The sequence below is a fragment of the Capra hircus genome, chromosome 18 (assembly GCF_001704415.2).
Source record: "Capra hircus breed San Clemente chromosome 18, ASM170441v1, whole genome shotgun sequence".
Taxonomy (NCBI): Eukaryota; Metazoa; Chordata; class Mammalia; order Artiodactyla; family Bovidae; genus Capra; species Capra hircus.
Window position 1 is genome coordinate 20,759,986 of NC_030825.1, and position 19,594 is coordinate 20,779,579.

Genomic DNA, 19,594 nt, shown 5'->3' on the forward strand with positions numbered 1-19,594 from the left:
CTCTCTATGGCTGTGAAGACAGAAGTTTTTTAAACAACGCCCATGGGCCAGCACCTAGAATGCAGCAAATTCTGTAGAAGTGTTTGCTCTTCTTATTAGCCTGATGCTCACCCAGGCCGGGCATAGCTGAGTTGAAAGCCTCAGAGGGAGAATTGGATTGAAGTTGGGGGGGCGGGCGGGTCTTGAATTACAAGGGGGCTGCCCATTCAAAGGTAACCCTGAGCTAGAGGGGGAATGGCTCCGAACTGAAATAAACAAACAGATATTGAACAAGTGTCTGAAGGGTGAACGGTTGGAGGAAAAAACACAAAGGCAAGAAAAAGAGAGAGAGGAAAGTAAATAAACTAGGAGCAGTATGCTCATAGGGGAAGAATTGCACCAAAATCAGGGATCTGGAGGGAAGGTGGCGGGGACATTTGAGAAGGCAGGATCTCTTCTGGGGCGTCCATTGTCAGGCCGTCAGTCCCGTTGCTGCCCGTGTTTCTTTAGAAGGCACTTTTTTTGCACAGTGTTCTGTCACACACACACGCATTCTGGGAGCTTGAACCTAGCCACAAACCCAAAGCCGGTGTGAATGTCAATGATGATTGTACTGGAGCCTGAATGAATGCTACCTGATTCTTGTAACTGCTGTCTATGATCTCAAGCCAAAAAAAAAAAAAAAAAAAAACACCAAACCCAGAACGCACCAAGCAAATTAATTTGAAGCCAAATTGAGTGCATGTAGTTAATATTTTCTAAAACAATGATTTAGAAGAAATCTAGATCCAGAACAGTTTGACTGAACGTGAGGCTTGTATTTCTTTAGACTAATAATCCTTGCAGGCTGCTTCTCTGCCAGAGTCACATCAGTAGGAGGTCAGCCCTGAGGTGCTGTCTCATCAGGCAGCCTGGGGGCTCTGGGTTTCCTGAGCCAAGAGGTACTTTGGAAACTGGAAGAGCTGAATTCTCTTTGGGGATGTATTTAGGATCAGATGTGATGAAGGCGGCGGGGGGCGGGCTTCCCCAGGGCCTCAGTGGTAAAGAATCTGCCTGAAATGCAGGAGCCACAGGAGATGCAGGTTTGATCCCTGAGTCGGGAAGATCCCCCAGAGGAGCGCATGGCAACCCACTCCAGTATTCTTGCCTGGAGAATCCCATGGACAGAGGAGCCTTGTGGGCTACAGTCCATGGGGTCATAAAATGTCTGACATGACTGGAGCGACTGAACTCACTCATGATGAAGGGAGCATCCTTCATCACGCTCTTAATGAACTAAGTGGGATTGGTTGACACCTGGGAGCCCTGACCACAGGGCCCATTCAGCAGCGGGAATGATCACTCCAGATTTGTTGAAGGAAGTTGTGTTTTTAATTTCTTAGATGGGTGGTTAGGGAGAGGCTGCTAATTACAAGTCGGACAGATGAGAAGATGAAATCTGAGTTCATGTCCCCCCTGGGGCACTCGCAGAGCAAGGAAACTTGTCTTCATTGAAGCTGTATGATATTAGCCACCCACTAGGCAAGGCTCAGTGGGGAAGGCCCTAGTGAAGAGGATGATTTTTTTGGAAATGGTGGCGGAACAAAGGCTCTCAAATCAGTCCTTTATGAGTGTGTGGAGGTAGAACATGGAGGCCAGCCCCTGAGGGCAGGAGAACGAGCAACCAGCCTAGGCCAAGCACATCATTGCAGGGAGGGTCCACCTTCAACGCTGGCCTGTGTGGTGTGTAAAAGGATGCCCTACCTCTGAAGGGTCAGATGCCTCTGAAAGAAGGGGATGATTTAGGAAAATCTGCATACGGTTTCAGTGAATTGTGTAGGCCAAATAAGGATGTGGGGTGGATGGGGCTTTCCAAATGCACTCAATTAGAGGCCCTTCTCGAACTTTATCCTCTGGACTGACAGAGATAAGGGGATAAGTTTCCCACCATGTTGATGCAAATCCAAAAACAAAATAGATTAAGATGTTGATATCTTTAATTTGCCATCCCATGATTTCTGAGCCATGAAATGAGAAAATTGTTCCTCTGAGAATCCCAACTGTGCTACTGTTTCTCATTTCAGCAAGTTTAATCCCCATGGACTTAATGGTTCAAAGGCAAGGCAACATCCCATCTTAAACTCTATACCTCTCTTTTGTTCTTCAGGCATTTAGTGTGATAGCCATGTTTAATGTAATGAAGTTTTCAATTGCAATCTTACCTTTCTCGGTCAAAGCAGCGGCTGAAGCCAATGTCTCTCTAAGGAGAATGAAGGTATAACTAACACTGGGTGAGTAGGGAAGAGAGATCTCATTTTTGGGTGGGAAAATTCTCAGAGAAGGGGAGGCTGGGGCTTCCCAGGTGGTGATAGTGGTAAAGAACCCATCTGCCAATGCAGGAGAGACAGGAGAGGCTGGTTCAATCCCTGGGTCAGGAAGATTCCCTGGAGGAGGACATGGCAACTTACTCCAGTATTCTTGCCTGGAGAATCCCATGGACAGAGGACTCTGGCAGGCTACAGTCCAAGGGGTCTCAAAGAGTCAGACATGACTGAAGCAACTTAGCAAGCATGCACGTGTCAATCCTTTGGAAGGCTTGGTCACTGGTTTGGTGGATATTGGGAGAAGACCCTCCATTCAGTGATGGATACATAAATATGCATCAAGCAGGATAGAGGCAGAATATTATAGGCGGCCTGTTCTTTTAGTAAAAGTAAGATGGAGTCTCCACTCGGGGAGATGATGTTCCTGACCCTCTACTCTTTTTCCAAGCTATAAATCTTAAGTTGTTCCAGGCGCGGAGTTCAGTCTGCACTGAGCCATCCCCCCTTGCCTATCTAGTTTGTCCTATGATGGTGACAGGAGTGATGATAGCGAGGGGGCACCATATTTACACACTCATTTAGCCACTTTAGTTTTTTTAACTTTTCCATTCACCAAAGACTTATTGTATGAGTCCCAAACAGGACAAACCAAAGGAGGTCCACACCAAGACACTTTGCAATTAAAGTGGTAAAAGGCAGCAGGGACTTCCCTAGTGGAGCGGTGGTAAAGAATTCACTTCCAATGCAGGGTATGCAAGAGACGCAGGTTCAGTCCCTGGGTTGGGAAGATCCTCTGGAGTAGGAAATGGCAACCAACTTTAGTATTCTTGCCTGGAGAATTTACATGGAGAGAGGAGCCTGGCGGACTACAGTCCACAGGGTTGCAAAGAGTCAGACACAACTGAGCGACTCAGCCTGCACATTAAAAGCAGCAAGGGGAAAGCAACAAGTTATATACAAGGGAACTCCCATAAAGCTAACAGCTGACTTCAGCAGAAGCTCTGCAGACCAGAAGGGAGCGGCACAATATATTTAAAGCGATGAAAGGGAAAAGTCTACAACCAAGAATAATCTACACAGCAAAGTTCTCATTCATATTTGTTGGAGAGATCAAAAGCTTTCAGTTCAGTTCAGTTCAGTCGCTCAGTCGTGTCTGACTCTTTGCGACCCCATGAATCGCAGCACGCCAGGCCTCCCTGTCCATCACCAACTGCCAGAGTTCACTCAGACTCATGTCCATCGAGTCAGTGATGCCATCCAGCCATCTCATCCTCTGTCGTCCCCTTCTCCTCCTGCCCGCGATCCCTCCCAGCATCAGAGTCTTTTCCAATGAGTCAACTCTTCGCATGAGGTGGCCAAAGTACTGGAGTTTCAGCTTTAGCATCATTCCTTCCAAAGAAATCCCAGGGCTGATCTCCTTCAGAATGGACTGGTTGGATCTCCTTGCAGTCCAAGGCACTCTCAAGAGTCTTCTCCAACACCACAGTTCAAAAGCTTTACAGATAAGCAAAACTAAAACAGTTCAGAACCATAAAACCAGTTTTACAAGAAATGTTAAAGGGACTTTTCTAAGCTAGAAAGAAAAGGCTACCACTAGAAACATGAAAATTACAAAAGGAAAAAGCTCATCAATAAAGGCAAATATACAGTAAAGGCAGTAAGTCAACCTTGTACAAAGTTAGTAGGAAGGTTAAAAGACAAAAGTCTTAAACTAATCTAAATCCACCATAAACAGTTAAGGGATAACAAAACAAAAAGATGTGAAATATGCAGAATAGCACTCATGGAGGGAGGAGAATAAAGACACAGGGTTATTAAAATGCATTTGAAATGGAGAGATGTGTAACTTAAAATAATCATGTATTCATATATAATTGCTATATATAAACCTCATAGTAATCCCAAATCAAACATCTATAAGAGATACACACACAAGAGAAAGGAATCCAAGCATAACGCTAAAGATAGATGTCAAATCACAAAGGAAGAGAACAAAAGAAGAGAGGAATTTTTTTTCCTCAAAAAATTAAAAATAGAACTGCCATATGACCAGGAAGCCTGCAGTATATATCTGAAGAAAACCAAAACATTAATCTGAAAAGATACATGCACATGTACCCCACTGTTCATAGCAGTATTATTTATAAAAGCCAAGATATAGAAGGAACCTAAGTGTCCATTTATAGATAAATGGATAAAGAAGATTGTGGTATATATATACACAGTGAAATACCACTCAGCCATAAAAAGAATGGAATTTTGAGATTTGCATTCAACATGGATGGATTTGGAGGGCATTATGCTAAGTGAAATAAGTCAAAGAAATACAAATACTGAATGATATCACTTATATCTGGAATCTTAAAAAACCCCCACAAAACCCTGACCATAACGAAAAAGAAACAGACTCACAGATACAGAGAAAAAATTAGTGGTTATCAGTGGGAAGATGGAAGGGGGAAGAGGCAAAGTAGGGGTAAGGGAATTAAGATTTACAAACTACTGTGTATAAAATAGATAAGGTACAAGGATATATTGTACAGCACAGAGAACAGGGAATATAGCCAATATTTTATAATCAATTTAAATGGCATGTAATCTATAAAAATTTGCAATCACTATATTGTACATGTGAAACTAATATAATATTGTAAATCAATTATACTCTGATTTTAAACAAGATTTACTGTGTGCTTCCGTATACACAGCATTGTGGAAAGTGCAAATACAAAGAAGAGGCTCTTTACTCTGAAAAGCCTCCAGTCTAGTATAGGACCTGGTAGCCCAGTAACTGCTATAAGTAAGGATGTGATGTGCAGGAAGGACTGAGTAAGTGGCGTTGAAGTTGAGGCAAGAAAAGGAAAGGAGGGGATTTCAGTCAAGAGAGCAACATGTTCAGATGCCTGTGAATTGATGGGGAGATCTTATCCACTCAAGCCTGAAATGTAGATGTCGTTTTCAATGTCTTAGGGTGGCGCTCGTGGTAAAGAACCTGCCTGCCAATGCAGGAGACGTAAGACACATGGGTTTGATCCCTGGGTCAGGAAGATCCCCTGGAGGAGGGCCTGGCAACCCACTCCAGTATTCTTGCCTGGGAAATCCCATAGACAGAGCAGCCTGGTGGGCTACAGTCCGTGGGGTCGCAAACAGTCGGACGTGACTGAGCGCACGCACGTGGGTGCCTGCATCCCTCTTCTCCCGTTCTGTCCATATCCAACCAGTCATGAATCTTGCTGACTCACCTCCTGATTGCTGAATTCCTTCAAGTTTAAGAGGCACCATTGTAAGACTGGATTGGAAGATTGCATTTGTATTTTTTTAAAAATAAGACACAAGTCGATCTCATCACATTATTAGTATAATAATATCCGATGTGTTAGACTAGAGGAAAAATTCTATTTCTTGACTCCTCAAACTCCACTCTGTCCCTAGTGGGTGGGGATCACCTCCATTTAAGGCCTCATAGTCTCTCACAGAAGTCTCAGTGACTTAAGAATCCATCGTCTTTTCCCACAGTTGTCCTTTTCAAATCCATGTTCACTGTTAATTGAGCTGTTAAATGATTTGTCTGATCACTGATATTAACCTGCTTGAAATCCTTGTCCTTCACCCTCCAGGGCTGAGCCCTTGATCAGCGGGTCCTCAGTTATTTCTCCACCTCATTTCCTTTCCACCTTGGGCTCTGGGCCTGGTGATCCTGAATTTCTTGCTTCATAAACCTTCTCCCTGAAAACCACACTATTCCATGTTTCCTTGCATTTGCTCACGCTGTGCCCTCTACTATAAGATAAAGCTCTCCTCCCCCTCCCCTCCCTCATCACTGCCTATACAACACTGTAAGGACTCAGCTCGGGCATCAGTTACCTGGGTCTCCAGGATGGGGATCAAGGATCCCATCTCTGACAGTTATAGGGTGCAGTCCCTATCACGTTTCACTGAAATGACCCACGCGTGTTCCTGTCTCCTACGAGACTGCAATCTCTTCAAGGACAGGAAGTGTGCTTTATTAATACTTGCATTTCTGTTGCTTACCCCAGAATCTAGCATAGACTAAGCACTTGGCAGGTGTTTTGTTGAACTGAGCTGAGTGGCAATAAAGCCCACTGCCCAAAGACTGGCATAAACTGGCCCTTGTGGGCATGAGGGTAAAAATGTAGCTGGACTCAGCATTCTCCAATGTGGGTGACCCAGATAGGCCTTGTGGTTGAAGAGTCGTCTGTCCTGGATAGTATGAGCTAGTGGACTATTTTTGTTGCAGCTTCTCCTGGGGGGAATATCTTCAGAATACCTTTCCTGGATGTCCCAGGTAGAATTGCCAAGATTGTGATTTGAGGTCATTAGAAGATATATTGGGATGATTCTTGCAAATGGATGACATCTGCCAAGTTAATTTTGTTTCTTTAATCTTAGAAAATTCTCATAGCTAAAAGCCCCCCATCTTACATCACCCAACCAGAAGACCCAGATACTGTCTTGCTTTTAGCAAATGCCACCTTGACATGGGAGCAAGAAACCAGCAGGAAAAGTGGCCTAAAGAATGTGCAGAACCAGAAAAAGCATTTTCTCAAGAAACAGAGGCCAGAGGCATACAATTTGAGTCCGTCAGCTCCGGAAGCCCCTGACAAGGAGGATCAACAAGACAGCCCCAAATCAGTTCTGCACAATATAAGCTTTGTGGTGAGAAAGGTGGGTATGTGTTCCAAAGGTGCGGCCTGAATATGATTCAGTTTGAGCAGGAGGTGGTGGTGGGATGTCTCCACTTCTCCCCAGATTTTAAAGCTAGTAAATCAACCACGGGCTTATCTCTCCAAGCCGAGAGAATACCGCGGTCTTGGTGGTTGTTTGTGCTGATTTTCAAATTACAGAGGAGTTGACAACCAGTTCCAGGGTTGAATGGACACTCCATTTCAGGTGGCTAGACTCAAACTGGCTAGCCTTCATAAATCTTTTCGGATTTGTTCTTAATTTCACATTGAAGTCCTATGATAGATTATAATAGCTGACAATTATGAGCAATTTCTATTTACCAGGCACGAAATGAACTCATTTAACCACCCCAATGACCCTATGAGATGGGTATATAGCCACCCCACTTGATGACTGAGGAACCAGGGGAACAGCAGGTTAAAAACCTTGTTCAACTCACACAGCTCGAAAGTGGCAGAAGAGGGCTTCACACCCTGGGCGCCTGGCCCCACAGTCTGCACTTAACCATTATGAGACACCGCTCTTGTAAAAAAACAGAATGAGAGCAATAAGCAGCCCGGCAACAGAAGCCAGCCAGAGTCTGCTGCCTGCGCCCCTGGGGACTGCGGGTGGGGTAGAGTGTTTAGAGAAGCTCTGCATTTGGGGAATGTCTGACCTTCTCCTGCGTGTGGTTTTCTTGCCCTGGGAACTCAGCAGCCATGCTCCCCGGATGGCAGTGTTGATTTTGTTGCAAAGGGCTCAGCATTAATCTTGTGCCTAATATTTTAATCTCCCCTCTTGTTGACTCACCTTTTCCCCATGTGAGCACTATAGAGGGAGAGGTTCTTATGTGTTATGCGACGCTAAGCTCAATAGCTGGTGTAGAGTGGTACTTCTTGTAGTTAACAAGGCTGTCTGCACACATTCACTGAAAATGCTATTTGGTTGGCTGAGTGCAATCGAGCTTGGCTCGCAGCTAAGTCCTGCTGTGTGCAGCCCACTTGCTTGCTCATCACTTTCCCCCGCCTATGACATGCAGCACCCAGATTACTTCAACCATGCCTTCAGAGTTGCTCCCAAGAGGCCTCAGTGAACTGCTCTTGGGTTGTGAAGAAGCTGCCTCTGATCTCTGCACTTGCTTTCCTCCTTTTCAGTACATTGGTTGCTCCTGACTTGTCATCAACGACATGGTCAATGTTTTGTGAAGTAAGGTGAAGTTCAAAGGGGCAGCACACTGTCCTGGGGGTTCGGGCTCTGCCTCTCCAGCCTAGCGGACCTGGGCTCCAGTCCCTGCCACTGGTCAGCTGTGTACCTGAACATACTCTCTAACCTCTGAAGTCAGCTTCTTTACCTGCTCCATGGGTCTTTTAACAATCGTACTGGCTTCCCAAGGTGGGTGTGAGGACAGAAAGACATCACACACAATTGCTAAGTCCCTGTGGAGGTGAGCTATGGTTGTTGCCTTTTTCCTCCAATAATCATGTCCAGCTTAAGTGCTGCCCATTAGTGTCCGAAGTTCAAGACATCCATGTTTTCCCAAATTCAGTTCCAAGATTCTATTAGACTGTAGCTTCTTCAAGATCAGGGCCCAGGTCTACACAGCTGTGACCTTACACTGGGCCCAGTGCCTGGCACAGAATAGATTCCCAGTACTGTTTTCTGAATGAACGAATAATCAGAAACTCAGGGATGAGGCCTCATGGATTTCTTGCTGAAAACAAGGATGAATCTAGGCTGAAACAAGGCTCAGACCTGGCTGCAGGCAGTAGACAGGACTCAATGAAAAGCCAAATGCCTAGGCTGGCTGGATCCACCCTTATGTTTCTTTGTCTCAAAGTCTCCTTAATGCCCCCTTTCCTTGTAGTTCTTTTAGTGGAATTAAGATGATCAGTTTTATTTACGTGCAGCTCCGATGACTACAAGGCATCTGCCCTGATCACTGTTTCATTGCTAGTGCCTACTGCTGTGCCTGGTGTTCCGTGAAGACTTACCCAAGGGATGAGTGTGGACAGGCAGCAACCCTCATGTGCTGGGGTAGCAGGCCAGCAAGAGGCCCTTCTGATCTAGCTCAGGTGGAAAAGGAGTCATATTTGGTCCCATGCTGGGCATCTGCGTTCCGAGGGATTGCTGCAGGTTTTTTTTTTTTTAAATAATTTTATTTATTCATTTTTATGGCTGTGCTGGGTCTTTGACACTGTGCAGGCTTTTCTCCAGTTCAGGCTAGCAGGGGCTACTCTTCGTTGCAGTGCAAAGGCTGCGCATTGCAGTGGCTTCTCTCGTTGCAGAGTGTGGGTGTTAGGCTGTGCAGGCTTGGTAGCTGTAGCATGTTGTCTGAGTAGTTGCGGTTCCTGGGCTCTCGAGCACAGGCTCGTTAGTTGTGGCACATGGGCTTAGCTGTGCATGTGGGACCTTCCCAGATCAGGGACTGAACCTGTGTCTCCTGCATTGGCAGGCAGATTCTTTACCCCTGAGCCGCCAGGGACGCCCTGGGAGCAGGTCTTAAGGAGAATGTTCCAGATGTTGCAACCACAGCTTTGCAATAGCTGCTTGAACTCGAGTGGGTCTGTGCCAACCTCAGAGTCTCTGCTTGGACTCCTCCTCTGCCAGCAGCGGCTCCCTGCTGATAGCTACACAGCTCACCCCCTCACCTCCCCCGGGTCTCACTCAGACATCACCAGTAGCAGGTACTATCACTGACACATCTGTGTGTCCTGGCCACCTTCCAATGGCCAGATCAGCATGTGTGTGCCTGGGCGCCCTCCCCACCATGCTCAATGAGCCAAGACATCAACAGTTGAGGGAACAGCTCTCAAACACTGGCTGTGGGATATTTATCCTGATTCCTTCAACCATTGGGAGGATAAAGACTCAGTTTCTGCGATTCCTTGAGTTTCCCAGCAGCATTGAGCTTCATTTGCCTCCTGTGGGAGCTGACCCAGCAGCACACCCTTGATGGGCCACCTTCCTTCTCCTGTACCATCCCCCCCACTCCCTGCACCTCCCCAATGAGCTACCGTCACTCAACTCCTTGCTTTGGGTCCTCTTTCTGGGAGAACTCAAGCTAAGATATCCACATTCCCGGTAAGGCCCCCGCCCCCATTTCCTGCCTGCTTTGTTTGTTTCCGCAGCAGGCATCAGTCCTACTTCGTATTTTATTCAATTATCTTGTTTGCTGTCTGCCCAACTAAAGCATAACCTCCATTAGGGTAGACCCAGACTGGACTGTTGTGGTCTTTGCTACACTGTGCTGCTGCTGGGATTCAGAACAGCACCCAGCACAAAGCAGGCTTTAACAACGATTTACTAGTTGAATTAATAAATCTGCTGCTGCTGCTGCTAAGTCACTTCAGTCGTGTCCGACTCTGTGCAACCCCATCGACGGCAGCCCACCAGGTTTCCCCATCCCTGGGATTCTCCAGGCAAGAACACTGGAGTGGGTTGCCATTTCCTTCTCCAATGCATGAAAGTGAAAAGTCAAAGTGAAGTCGCTCAGTCGTGTCCAACCCTCAGTGACTCCATGGACTGCAGCCTTCCAGGCTCTTCCGTCCATGGGATTTTCCAGGCAGGAGTACTGGAGTGGGGTGCCATTGCCTTCTCCGTATATAAATCTGCAGCCATAGAAAAATCCATGAACCCAACATGCTGGAACAACATAACTGCTCAGTAATTCCGGACTGAGATGTTATGGTGGGAGGGTGCTTTAAGAGGACTTTTAGAAAGCTCCCAGGCCTCTGCACTTCAAGGCTGCCCCTGTCCCTTCAAGCGTCCACTGAATTTGCTTGCCTGGAGTCTGGGCACAGGACAACTCTCAGATTCAGGGCCTGTGTGTCCCAGACCAGCACAGGCTGTTTCACATCAGTGCTTACACATGATTTCTAGAAGTCCTCCAGGCACTCTGCTGGGCTGTGCAGGGGAGGCACTCAATTAGGGCTGAGGTTCCAGCATCCTCCCAGGCTGTGTATCAGGACTGGGGTGTGAAGCTGTGGCTGCCACCTCACAGAGCCAGCAGTGACCCATTGGTCCCTGCCTGGCCTGGCCAGCACAATTTGCGGATGACCCTCTAAGAGCTGGGAGACTGACTGTCTTTTTTCTGTTTTTCTGATAGGGGAAGATCTTGGGCATCTGCGGGAATGTCGGGAGTGGGAAGAGCTCCCTTATCGCAGCTCTGCTAGGACAGGTAAGCTGCGTGAGCAGTGCTGTGACGGTGGACTGGTTCCCCACCTGCTTTGTCCAGGGTCCTGGCCTCGGCTGCACTGGATGCTGTCCTCAGAGTTAACAGTGAGTCCCAGGCAGTCGATGCGCTTGGCAGCTCCAGGGCTGAGGGGCCGGACCTTCCACACACTCTCTGCTTTGCCCGCTGAGTTAAGCAGTGAGAGCTTTCTTGCCTGGAGCTCCATCTTGGTCAAAGGGAGAGACGGGTCATTAAACCCACGGTTTTCTCATGGCATGCTTGGCCTGCGCCGATTAGAAAGGCCAGCCAGGCGGCTTGGCGGGGAAGCACCCGAGGGCCTGCAAGTCGCTGGAACTTTAGATCCACCTCCGTTTCCCCAGCGTCTGCCCAGAGCAGGTGCTGGTCCTTGGAGGAGGGGCCGAGTGGATGCATGAACCAGAGCACACCTCGTGGTAGGAACGGAGGGGGGACCCTTGTCCCTTGTTTGCTATTTCTAGCTGCGTGACCCCAGGTAAACGGCCAAGCCTTTCACTGTATCCATAGTAAATGAACCGTTCAGTTACCAAGGCTTCCCAAGTGAATGAGAAACATTCAGGGGAAAATATTAAGTCCCTTTTCCCCTCACTCTACGCTCCAAAAGAGCTTGGGACCTGCAACTGCCTTTGCCTGCAGCAGAGATAGGGGAATGCCAGGCTCAGAAGAGCCTCTCCAAACAGGGTGACTTCTGCTGGCCTCAGTTGGCTCGCTTGTAGGAAGGGTGACAGCTCCTTCCCTGCTTGAAGGCAGAGGTAGGGACTGAGGCAGGTGAGCTGCTCAGCCCCTTGTGCTCTGGGATTTGGCATGTGTCTCTGTGACAACCCTAGAGTCAGCAGGTGCATGACAGGTGACTCAACCTAATTCTCCACCTGGAATCCTTTCCACGAAATCCTGTAAGAGATGAACCAGCCTCTACTCAGGTACCTCCAGTGACGGGGGACTCATGACCTCACCCTGATCCCTCTTTGGAGAGTTTCGAGGTGTGTGGGAGTGAAATCTCCCTCCTTCTAACTTCTACACTTGCCCTGCTCCTTTGGAACGTCCCAGAGAAAACAGAATCCAGCTGCCATGTGACAGGTGCATGGTGTCCACAGCAGCCACACAGCCTGTGTTCTCCAGCATGCAGGGGCTGCCTCTGCCCCTTCTGGAACATTCCCACCTGGCCTCTCAAACGTGTTTGAGTGCCTCGGTCAGCAGAGCTGGGCTTTGTGTGTGGCGAGACATCCTGTCACCCTCCCTGCCTTCAGAATTTGTGCTCATGGGATAAGCAAGTGGCAAAGGCCCAGCGGGCCTTCCCTGGTGGCTCAGTGGTAAAGCATCCACTTGCAATGCAGGAGCCTCAGGGGATGTGGGTTCAGTCCCTGGGTAGGGAAGATGCTACCCCGGGATTGAGATGGGCATGGTGACCCACTCCAGTATTCTGGCCTGGATAATCCCATGGACAGAGGAGCCTGGTGGGCCACAGTCCATAGGTTCGCAAAGACTCAGACACAACTGAAGCGACTTAGCACACACTCATGCACACACGCAAAAGTGCAACAAGGCCCCAAGGAGAAGCCAGTGAGGCCTGGCTCCTGAGCGTTCTCTGGTGTTGTTGCTTCAGATGCAGTTACAACAAGGGATTGTGGCCGTCAGTGGGACTCTGGCCTATGTTTCCCAGCAAGCATGGATCTTTCATGGAAATGTGAGAGAAAACATATTATTTGGAGAAAAGTACGATCACCGAAGGTAATATTAACTTTGAAAGTGTGAAGTACTTTTGTATTTGGTACACTCTGCTACAGAGGCTGATGTCATGGGTAATGATTGCTAAGTGGGTTTCTTTAATGAGTTCTGATTAAACATTCATCATATGTGGAAGGGTGCTGGTTTTTTCCTTCCTGATCCCAGAGTTCAGGAGAGGTGCCTTCTGCAGATCTGAGATCACACTCCCAGAAGTGAATGGAATCAGCACTCCATCCCAGTGCAGAGTAGCATATGTTCTGAGGTTTTCTGTAGCAGCGCATATGGTGTCTGACTGCAGAAAGAGGAATCTGACAGTTTTGCTTTAGGCCGAGTAACAGGAACTTTCCTTGAAACTGTGTGCAGCAGGCATGCAATTAATCAACCCTGAAACTATTAACTGACACCAGAGCTGTCGGGATATGTTGCTGTTGATGTCCTCAACATGAAAGGAATGAAAACAAAATTCATAATTTTTGAATCCACGGATAGGGCCATTATATTTAAGCTCTGGAAACACATTCTTAAGGTTCTTTGCCAAGTTTGGTCTGTTGCCACGTACATTCTTTTATTAGAGTCCCATAACCAACCGTTTAGGGGGACTCTGGCATCATATCCCCATTTAACAGAAGAGACTAAGGCCCAGAGAGGAGAGCTGACCTGCCAAAGAGACTTGACCCTGCCAAACTCCATTCCTGCTGGCTGGCATTGGCCAGCATATGGGTTCTCAGCAGGAGAGATGTTACCTCCCCTCCTCGTCCCTGGTCATGACATCCTGCTGTCAAGAGGCTCCGTCAGGGAGTCCTTAGCACTGGCCACACTGTTCTTCCCAGCATCTCCTGGCCTGCCTTTTCCTGTGCTTCCTCCCAGCCCTGTCTGGAACGGCTTCTCTCCACAGGGGCAGACTAGAGGAAGGGATTCTTGTCTTTATCTCTTAGGGCATCAGAATGCAAGTATTTACCAAATGCCCGCAGGACACAGGACTGTGCATGACCAGGGGGGCCACCGGGGTGGCTCAGACGTGTCTTTGGCCTTCAAGCGCTCAAGTCTGGAATGCGTGGTAGGAGACACACAGAAGTGACAATGGGCCGAGGAGGAATATGCCAAGGGCAGGAGGCTGCCAGACTGTTCAGAGGCAGCAGAGACCACAAGAGGGAAGAGAGAGTGGCACTTGAATTGGGGCTTGAAGGATGGACTGAACACCCTTTGTGTGTGGCATCTCTAGCAGAGGTTTTGCTCTTGGGATGGATATTGAGACTCTCAGGACCAAGGGAAGCAGGAGGGTGGGAGGAAGTTTAAGATGGGAGTGGAGGTGGCAAGATGAAGATGTCCCGAGCAGCCTGAGGCTCATAGTCAAAGACTGGCCAAGGTGATAACATTAGTTGTAACTACTGCTGATGGAGAATTTGAGCATCAGACAGCGTTCCCACTTCTCCCAACCCAATGAGTTACTAACCTAATGTACAGAGTGGAGGGTGAGGATCAGGGAGGTATAGTCATTTGTTCAAGGTTACCCAGCTGGATTCAAACCCAGGTTGTTCTGATTCCAAAGCCAATGGTCTCAGCCACCAGGTGGGGCAGCCCTGAAGCTGACACATGGGTGCAATGCTCAGGGCATCAGGTGTGTCCCGAGCCTGGTGCAGACCTGTGAACTGCCTGCTCACTGTTTGCTGGTGCCACCCACATGCATCTTCTTGTCCATCAGCGGTCTTGCATCCTCTGGGAGATCTCCTCCAGCGACCTCAGCCTTCACTGGTGAATCCCTGCTCTGACCCCCATAAGTAATTTTCCCTTCAGAGGTCTTGTGTGCACTGATTTCATCTTTCTCAAATGGTAGGAAGCCTGTGAGGGGAGGGGCCAGGATCCTCCCGAATCAACTCTGCATCAGATAGGCGGGAAGAAGTCAAGAGGGAGTTGCCCTTGGACATCAAAGATCAAGCAACCAGCCACCTCCTTGCCTGCCCATGACATCAGTGTGCCTTTTGAGTCACCCTGGGCTGCATGGACGTGGGGTCTTTCTCACTGTACTGACCTCGAGCTTTGCTCCCACAGGTATCAGCACGCAGTTCGCGTCTGTGCCCTCCAGGAGGACCTGAGCAGCCTTCCTTATGGAGACCTGACCGAGGTGAGTAGAACCCAGAGCTCAGCCCCACAACAGTGCGTAGCAGCCCAGATGCCCACTGGGCTGAAGCTCTGCCGGCTCTGGCTCCATCATATCCAGGTGCCCCGAGGACTGAAGGGTCCCAGGAGATGTGGGGAAAGTCAGGCTCTACCATCCTGTATTCTCCACCTGGGTCCTTTCCTGGGAGATGTCACAATGGGTGTGACACCAGCTCCACTTGGGTTGGGCTCTGCCTGGCCACTCCTGGGGTCACTTCCAGTTTGTCTGCCATCTCAGGGATGGTTTCTGGCAACAGCTGCTTCCCCACCTCCCAGGCTGGCTTGTCCTCCAAAGACAGAGGCTGGGGGTACAGCACTGTGGCTGGATGCTCAGAGGCCCCTTCTTGCTTTGCGGCCCCACCTGCCCAGGAGTGTAAGGGTCATCTCCAGATATCTCCCCTGAAGGGTGTTCATTTAAAGGGCGGGGGCTGAGCCTGCCAACTCAGGTGGCTGAGGGAAGCCCCCAGGCCACCTTCTGTCTCCCCATCCCAGTGGGCCCTCCGCGCAGTCTTCCAATCTGCCAGGAGCCCAGAGAAGGAAGGCATCTGACGAAAGGCCTGTTCAGAGCCCACTGTCACTCTGCTGGTGCCGCAATGTGCCTGCATTAGGGGAAGGGCCGCCGAGGCCCGAGCCACCGCCAGCGTCTGCTTTCACCCGCCCCTGCGTGCTTGCCTAGCTGCGCCCTCCCTTCCAGGGTCTAGACCTCTGCTCCTGCCGATTACCACCATTCGAGATCCCACTCCAAATCCATCCCCTTGAGAAGACTTCCCTGAGTCCCAGAGTCTAAAGTAATACGCCCCAGAGTACTCTGTTTATGCTTCTCAGTCGGCACCTGTTAAAATCTCCCTTGTGCCATTACTATGTGAACTAAAACTGCCCACCCCTGCTAAGATGTGAGCTCCCGGGAGAGAGGGGACTCTTCTTGTCTGACTTCACATATCCTGTCCTAGCGCTCAGTCCAACGCCTGGCTGAAGTCCTGGAGGCTCGCTTTGGGGTCAGTTGGATAGAATCACCTCAAGCAGGCAACCTAGGCTTTTCACCTTTTCAGCAAATCTTTGCTGAGCACCTGTTCTGGTCCAGTGTGGTGCCAGGCCTTAGGAATGTAACGGTGAACAAAGCAAACACATCTCTTTTCTTCATAGAGCTTAGAGTTGCCTAGTGGGAGTGAAAAGTTGATCCACATGTGGACAAATAGAGATACCCCCTGCTTGACCCTCTGCTCCCATCCACTTCTGCCCCCTGTTCACTTGTCTCCTGGCTTTCTTGCTCCACAATGAGAGATTCCTACTCAACAATGCCCTCTGGTGCTACTGGTCAAGATGAAGCCCTCCCTATGGGGCTGTACTGGGGTGGTGGTATTGTGAGCCAGGTACCCCTCACTCAACACTGGAAGGGGTATTTCCCTAGTTGCCACTGCCCACCAGGCTTCCTGCATAAGTGGAGCCTCCCACTGCTCAGGGTACCTGGTATGGCCAGGGCATTTCTGGAAGAGGGTGGAGGAACTGGATTATAGTGATGAGCGGTCTGCTGAAGAGTCTCCAGGAAGCTCCTGGTCCCCAAGGACTGCGGAGTGGGAGATGGGGCCTGATGATGGACCGTAGTATTGCTCTTGTCCACAGATCGGGGAGCGGGGCCTCAACCTCTCTGGGGGGCAGAGGCAGAGGATCAGCCTGGCCCGCGCCATCTACTCGAATCATGAGATCTACCTGCTGGATGACCCGCTGTCAGCCGTGGATGCCCACGTGGGGAAGCACGTCTTTGAGGAGTGCATTAAGAAGGCGCTCAGGGGGAAGACCGTTGTTCTGGTGACCCACCAGCTGCAGGTGACTGGGACCAGCAGGACCCATGAGGCCATGAAATGAGTGTGGCATCTGATGCTCGCAAAGACTCCTCTTTTGCCTAAACCTGCAGTCCTCACCTGGACCAGGTCAGGGAAGGAGCAGGGGACACTGTGATGGTCCCCAGCCATCCAGGCTTGTGTGGAGCCCTGCCCAGTCCTCTCTGGGCTTGGCCTCCATTACCCTAACTTTGGGCTCAGTGGAGCCAAGACCATCCATCAGAGGGAAATTCTCCAGGAATACCTGACCCCTACCTGTGGGGTTGACACGGGGCACCTCCTCCAGCTCTGGATCACTGATGGTGGGGAGGTGGGAAGCCCGGTAGGAACAGCCTTCTCCTCCATCAAGGGCTGGGCAGGCCTGAGGCCAGGGGTAGGGGGTGACAGAAGACGATGAACGCTTGATCGGGGTTCAGATGACCCTTATATCACTCCCTAGGGGAAAGGGGCTGGAGACTAGGACTTCAGGGCTGAGGCAAGAAGCTTCTCCCCACTCAGAGCCACTCTCAGGCTTAGGAACATGAATATTGCCCAGGAAAGGGACTGACTGAACTCCGTGAATAAGCTTGGAAATTTGGCAAAGTGGCGACAGTACTTACTGTGTCAGCCCCACGGAAAGGGTTCAGGACCCCTCTCCACCCTGAGATAAGTTAGGTCGGTCCTGGCTCATCTACAGTGAGTAGGTAAGTGAGTCCCAGAGGTGTGCTCTGTGCGTCTGTGTGTGTATGTGTGTGTGTGTGTTGCTGGAGGAGAGAGCCCCCAGCATTGGACTATAATGAGAAGTCAGTTGGAGCAGCGGCAGCAGAAGTCCTATCTTCTGACTCGGGGGGAATGTTAAACTAGGAGTAAGAGATGGGACTCCCGGCCTTTGCAAGGGTAAGACAAGCTGGGGGAGGGCTCCGAGCTGACAGCATGTGAAGTTGCCATGGTTACCGGATGCAGTAGCCAGCATCTTTAGGCTCCTCTGTCAGTGGCCAAAAGGTCTAGCTGAAGAAGGCCGGGTTCTCAAGGACCAGGAAAACCAGGCCTTCCTATACCTGTGGCTTTGCCCCGACCTCTGCCTCTCTGTCTCAGAAGAAGCACTGAGCATCTGAATTTAGCGTATGGGGTTTACCCGAGTGGTGTCCATCACCTCCAGCAAGCATCTTAGCTGGGCGGGTGAGATAAGAGCTCCTTGTTCCTCTGCTAGGCAGGGGCAGCGTGTGGACAAGGCTGGATTTCTTCTGGGCCCCCGTAAGGTGACTCAGAACAGGCTCTCGCCCAGCCTGGGAGCTAAATGTGGTGACCACAGCTCTGCCCCGTGAGGCTCCAGTCCCTGGAGACCACAGGCAGTGGGAAGGGCTATCTTCCTGGAGGGTCCGACGGATGTGGGTCAGAGCTGTCTGTGCAGGAGTCCTCAAGGGGTACAACGTGACCTTGGCCCTGGCCCAGTCTCTGAACCTTGCTCACCAGCAGAATGACCTCAGACTAGATCCCAGGAGGCTCAGTCTCCTCAGAGACTATTTTTCACCAAGGTCATTTCATCTTACTTTTTGCGTGTTGAAAATACAGGCAGCCACTAGACGGCGCTGGAGTCTCAATCCGGTCATCCTTAATGGGAAGGAGGGGCTCAGAGGCGGACCTGAAGCCCCCTGGGCTTTTCCAAAACATTTCTCCGGCTACTTTCACTCGGGGGTCCACAGGCAATCTGGATGCTTTTGGGTGCTCAGACTGGACAATTGCTCTTCTGAAACTTGAGGAAACAAATGAAATGAGGCCAGCGGCCAACTGCTGACATCCAACCCAGGGCCAGATTTTGTGTTTGGAGAACAAAGCTGCTCAGATCACTCTCCATCTCACTGGAGAGAACTGGGAGCTCACTGGCCAGAGGGGCTTCACCGGGAGCGTCAGGGGCTGGGATGTGTGCTCTCACATCTGTGCCTTAGTTTCCCCATCTGGGAAATGGGCTGATAATCATGCTGCCTGTTTTCTTGATTGGATTGTGGGAGACAGAGAGGAGATGAAATCAGGCTTTGAAAATTAGAAGATGCTGTGCAAAGATAAGAGACTTTCTGTCAGAAAGTGTCTCAACTGGATATTAAGACCCAGCTGTTCCTCCTTGGCCTGTCTGGGAAAGTGGACATGGAACCAGGCAGTTAGTCCAAAGAAGCCAGAAAGGCTGGAGCTGTCCAAGGCCAAGAAAAACTTGTCATTTGGCTTCTTCCCCACAAACCCCAACAGATGCAGAGGGACCAAATGTAGCTACTTCTTTCAGGGTTTCAATCAAGAGCATCAAGTGAACCCTTGTGTGAACCCCAAAGTACAAGGGAGGACCTCTCACCTTAATTGCAAAGCCCTGTTTAGGCTGAACTATCTTAGATCTCATAGCATCTTGTCCACCTCTAGGAGGGTCTTCCTGCCCCCAGATGGGCTGATCCTATGGGGAGAGCTTTGTCTCATTCCAAAATGAAAGGAAAGTCCTCTTAGCAGCTCTTTGATCTCAGGCATGATACAGAAATGAAAGGAACTCAAATTAGAAAAACAGAAGTGCTTTGGACAAAATGTAGGATGCTATCATTAAAGCTACAGATGAGGCTGGTGTAAACTCCTCAAGCCAGGTAATGTGGCCTGGAGGCCAGGGGCTGTGCCATGGGCTGCATCTCCTGGGCTGGATAAGGATGGCGAGGAGGGATTGTAACGTTACAACAGAGGGGAGCCAT

At 49.6% G+C, this 19,594-nt stretch overlaps 1 protein-coding gene across 1 annotated transcript in view; it reads left to right on the forward strand.

Moving 5' to 3' along the window:
- The window catches only part of ABCC12 (ATP binding cassette subfamily C member 12), a 60,659-nt gene that overhangs the window by 15,247 nt on the left and 25,818 nt on the right, over positions 1 to 19,594 (forward strand). The window contains 6 exon segments of the mRNA XM_018063266.1: positions 2,126 to 2,233; positions 6,693 to 6,968; positions 11,074 to 11,145; positions 12,779 to 12,903; positions 14,950 to 15,022; positions 16,678 to 16,881. Coding sequence (XP_017918755.1) covers positions 2,126 to 2,233; positions 6,693 to 6,968; positions 11,074 to 11,145; positions 12,779 to 12,903; positions 14,950 to 15,022; positions 16,678 to 16,881 — 858 coding nt within the window.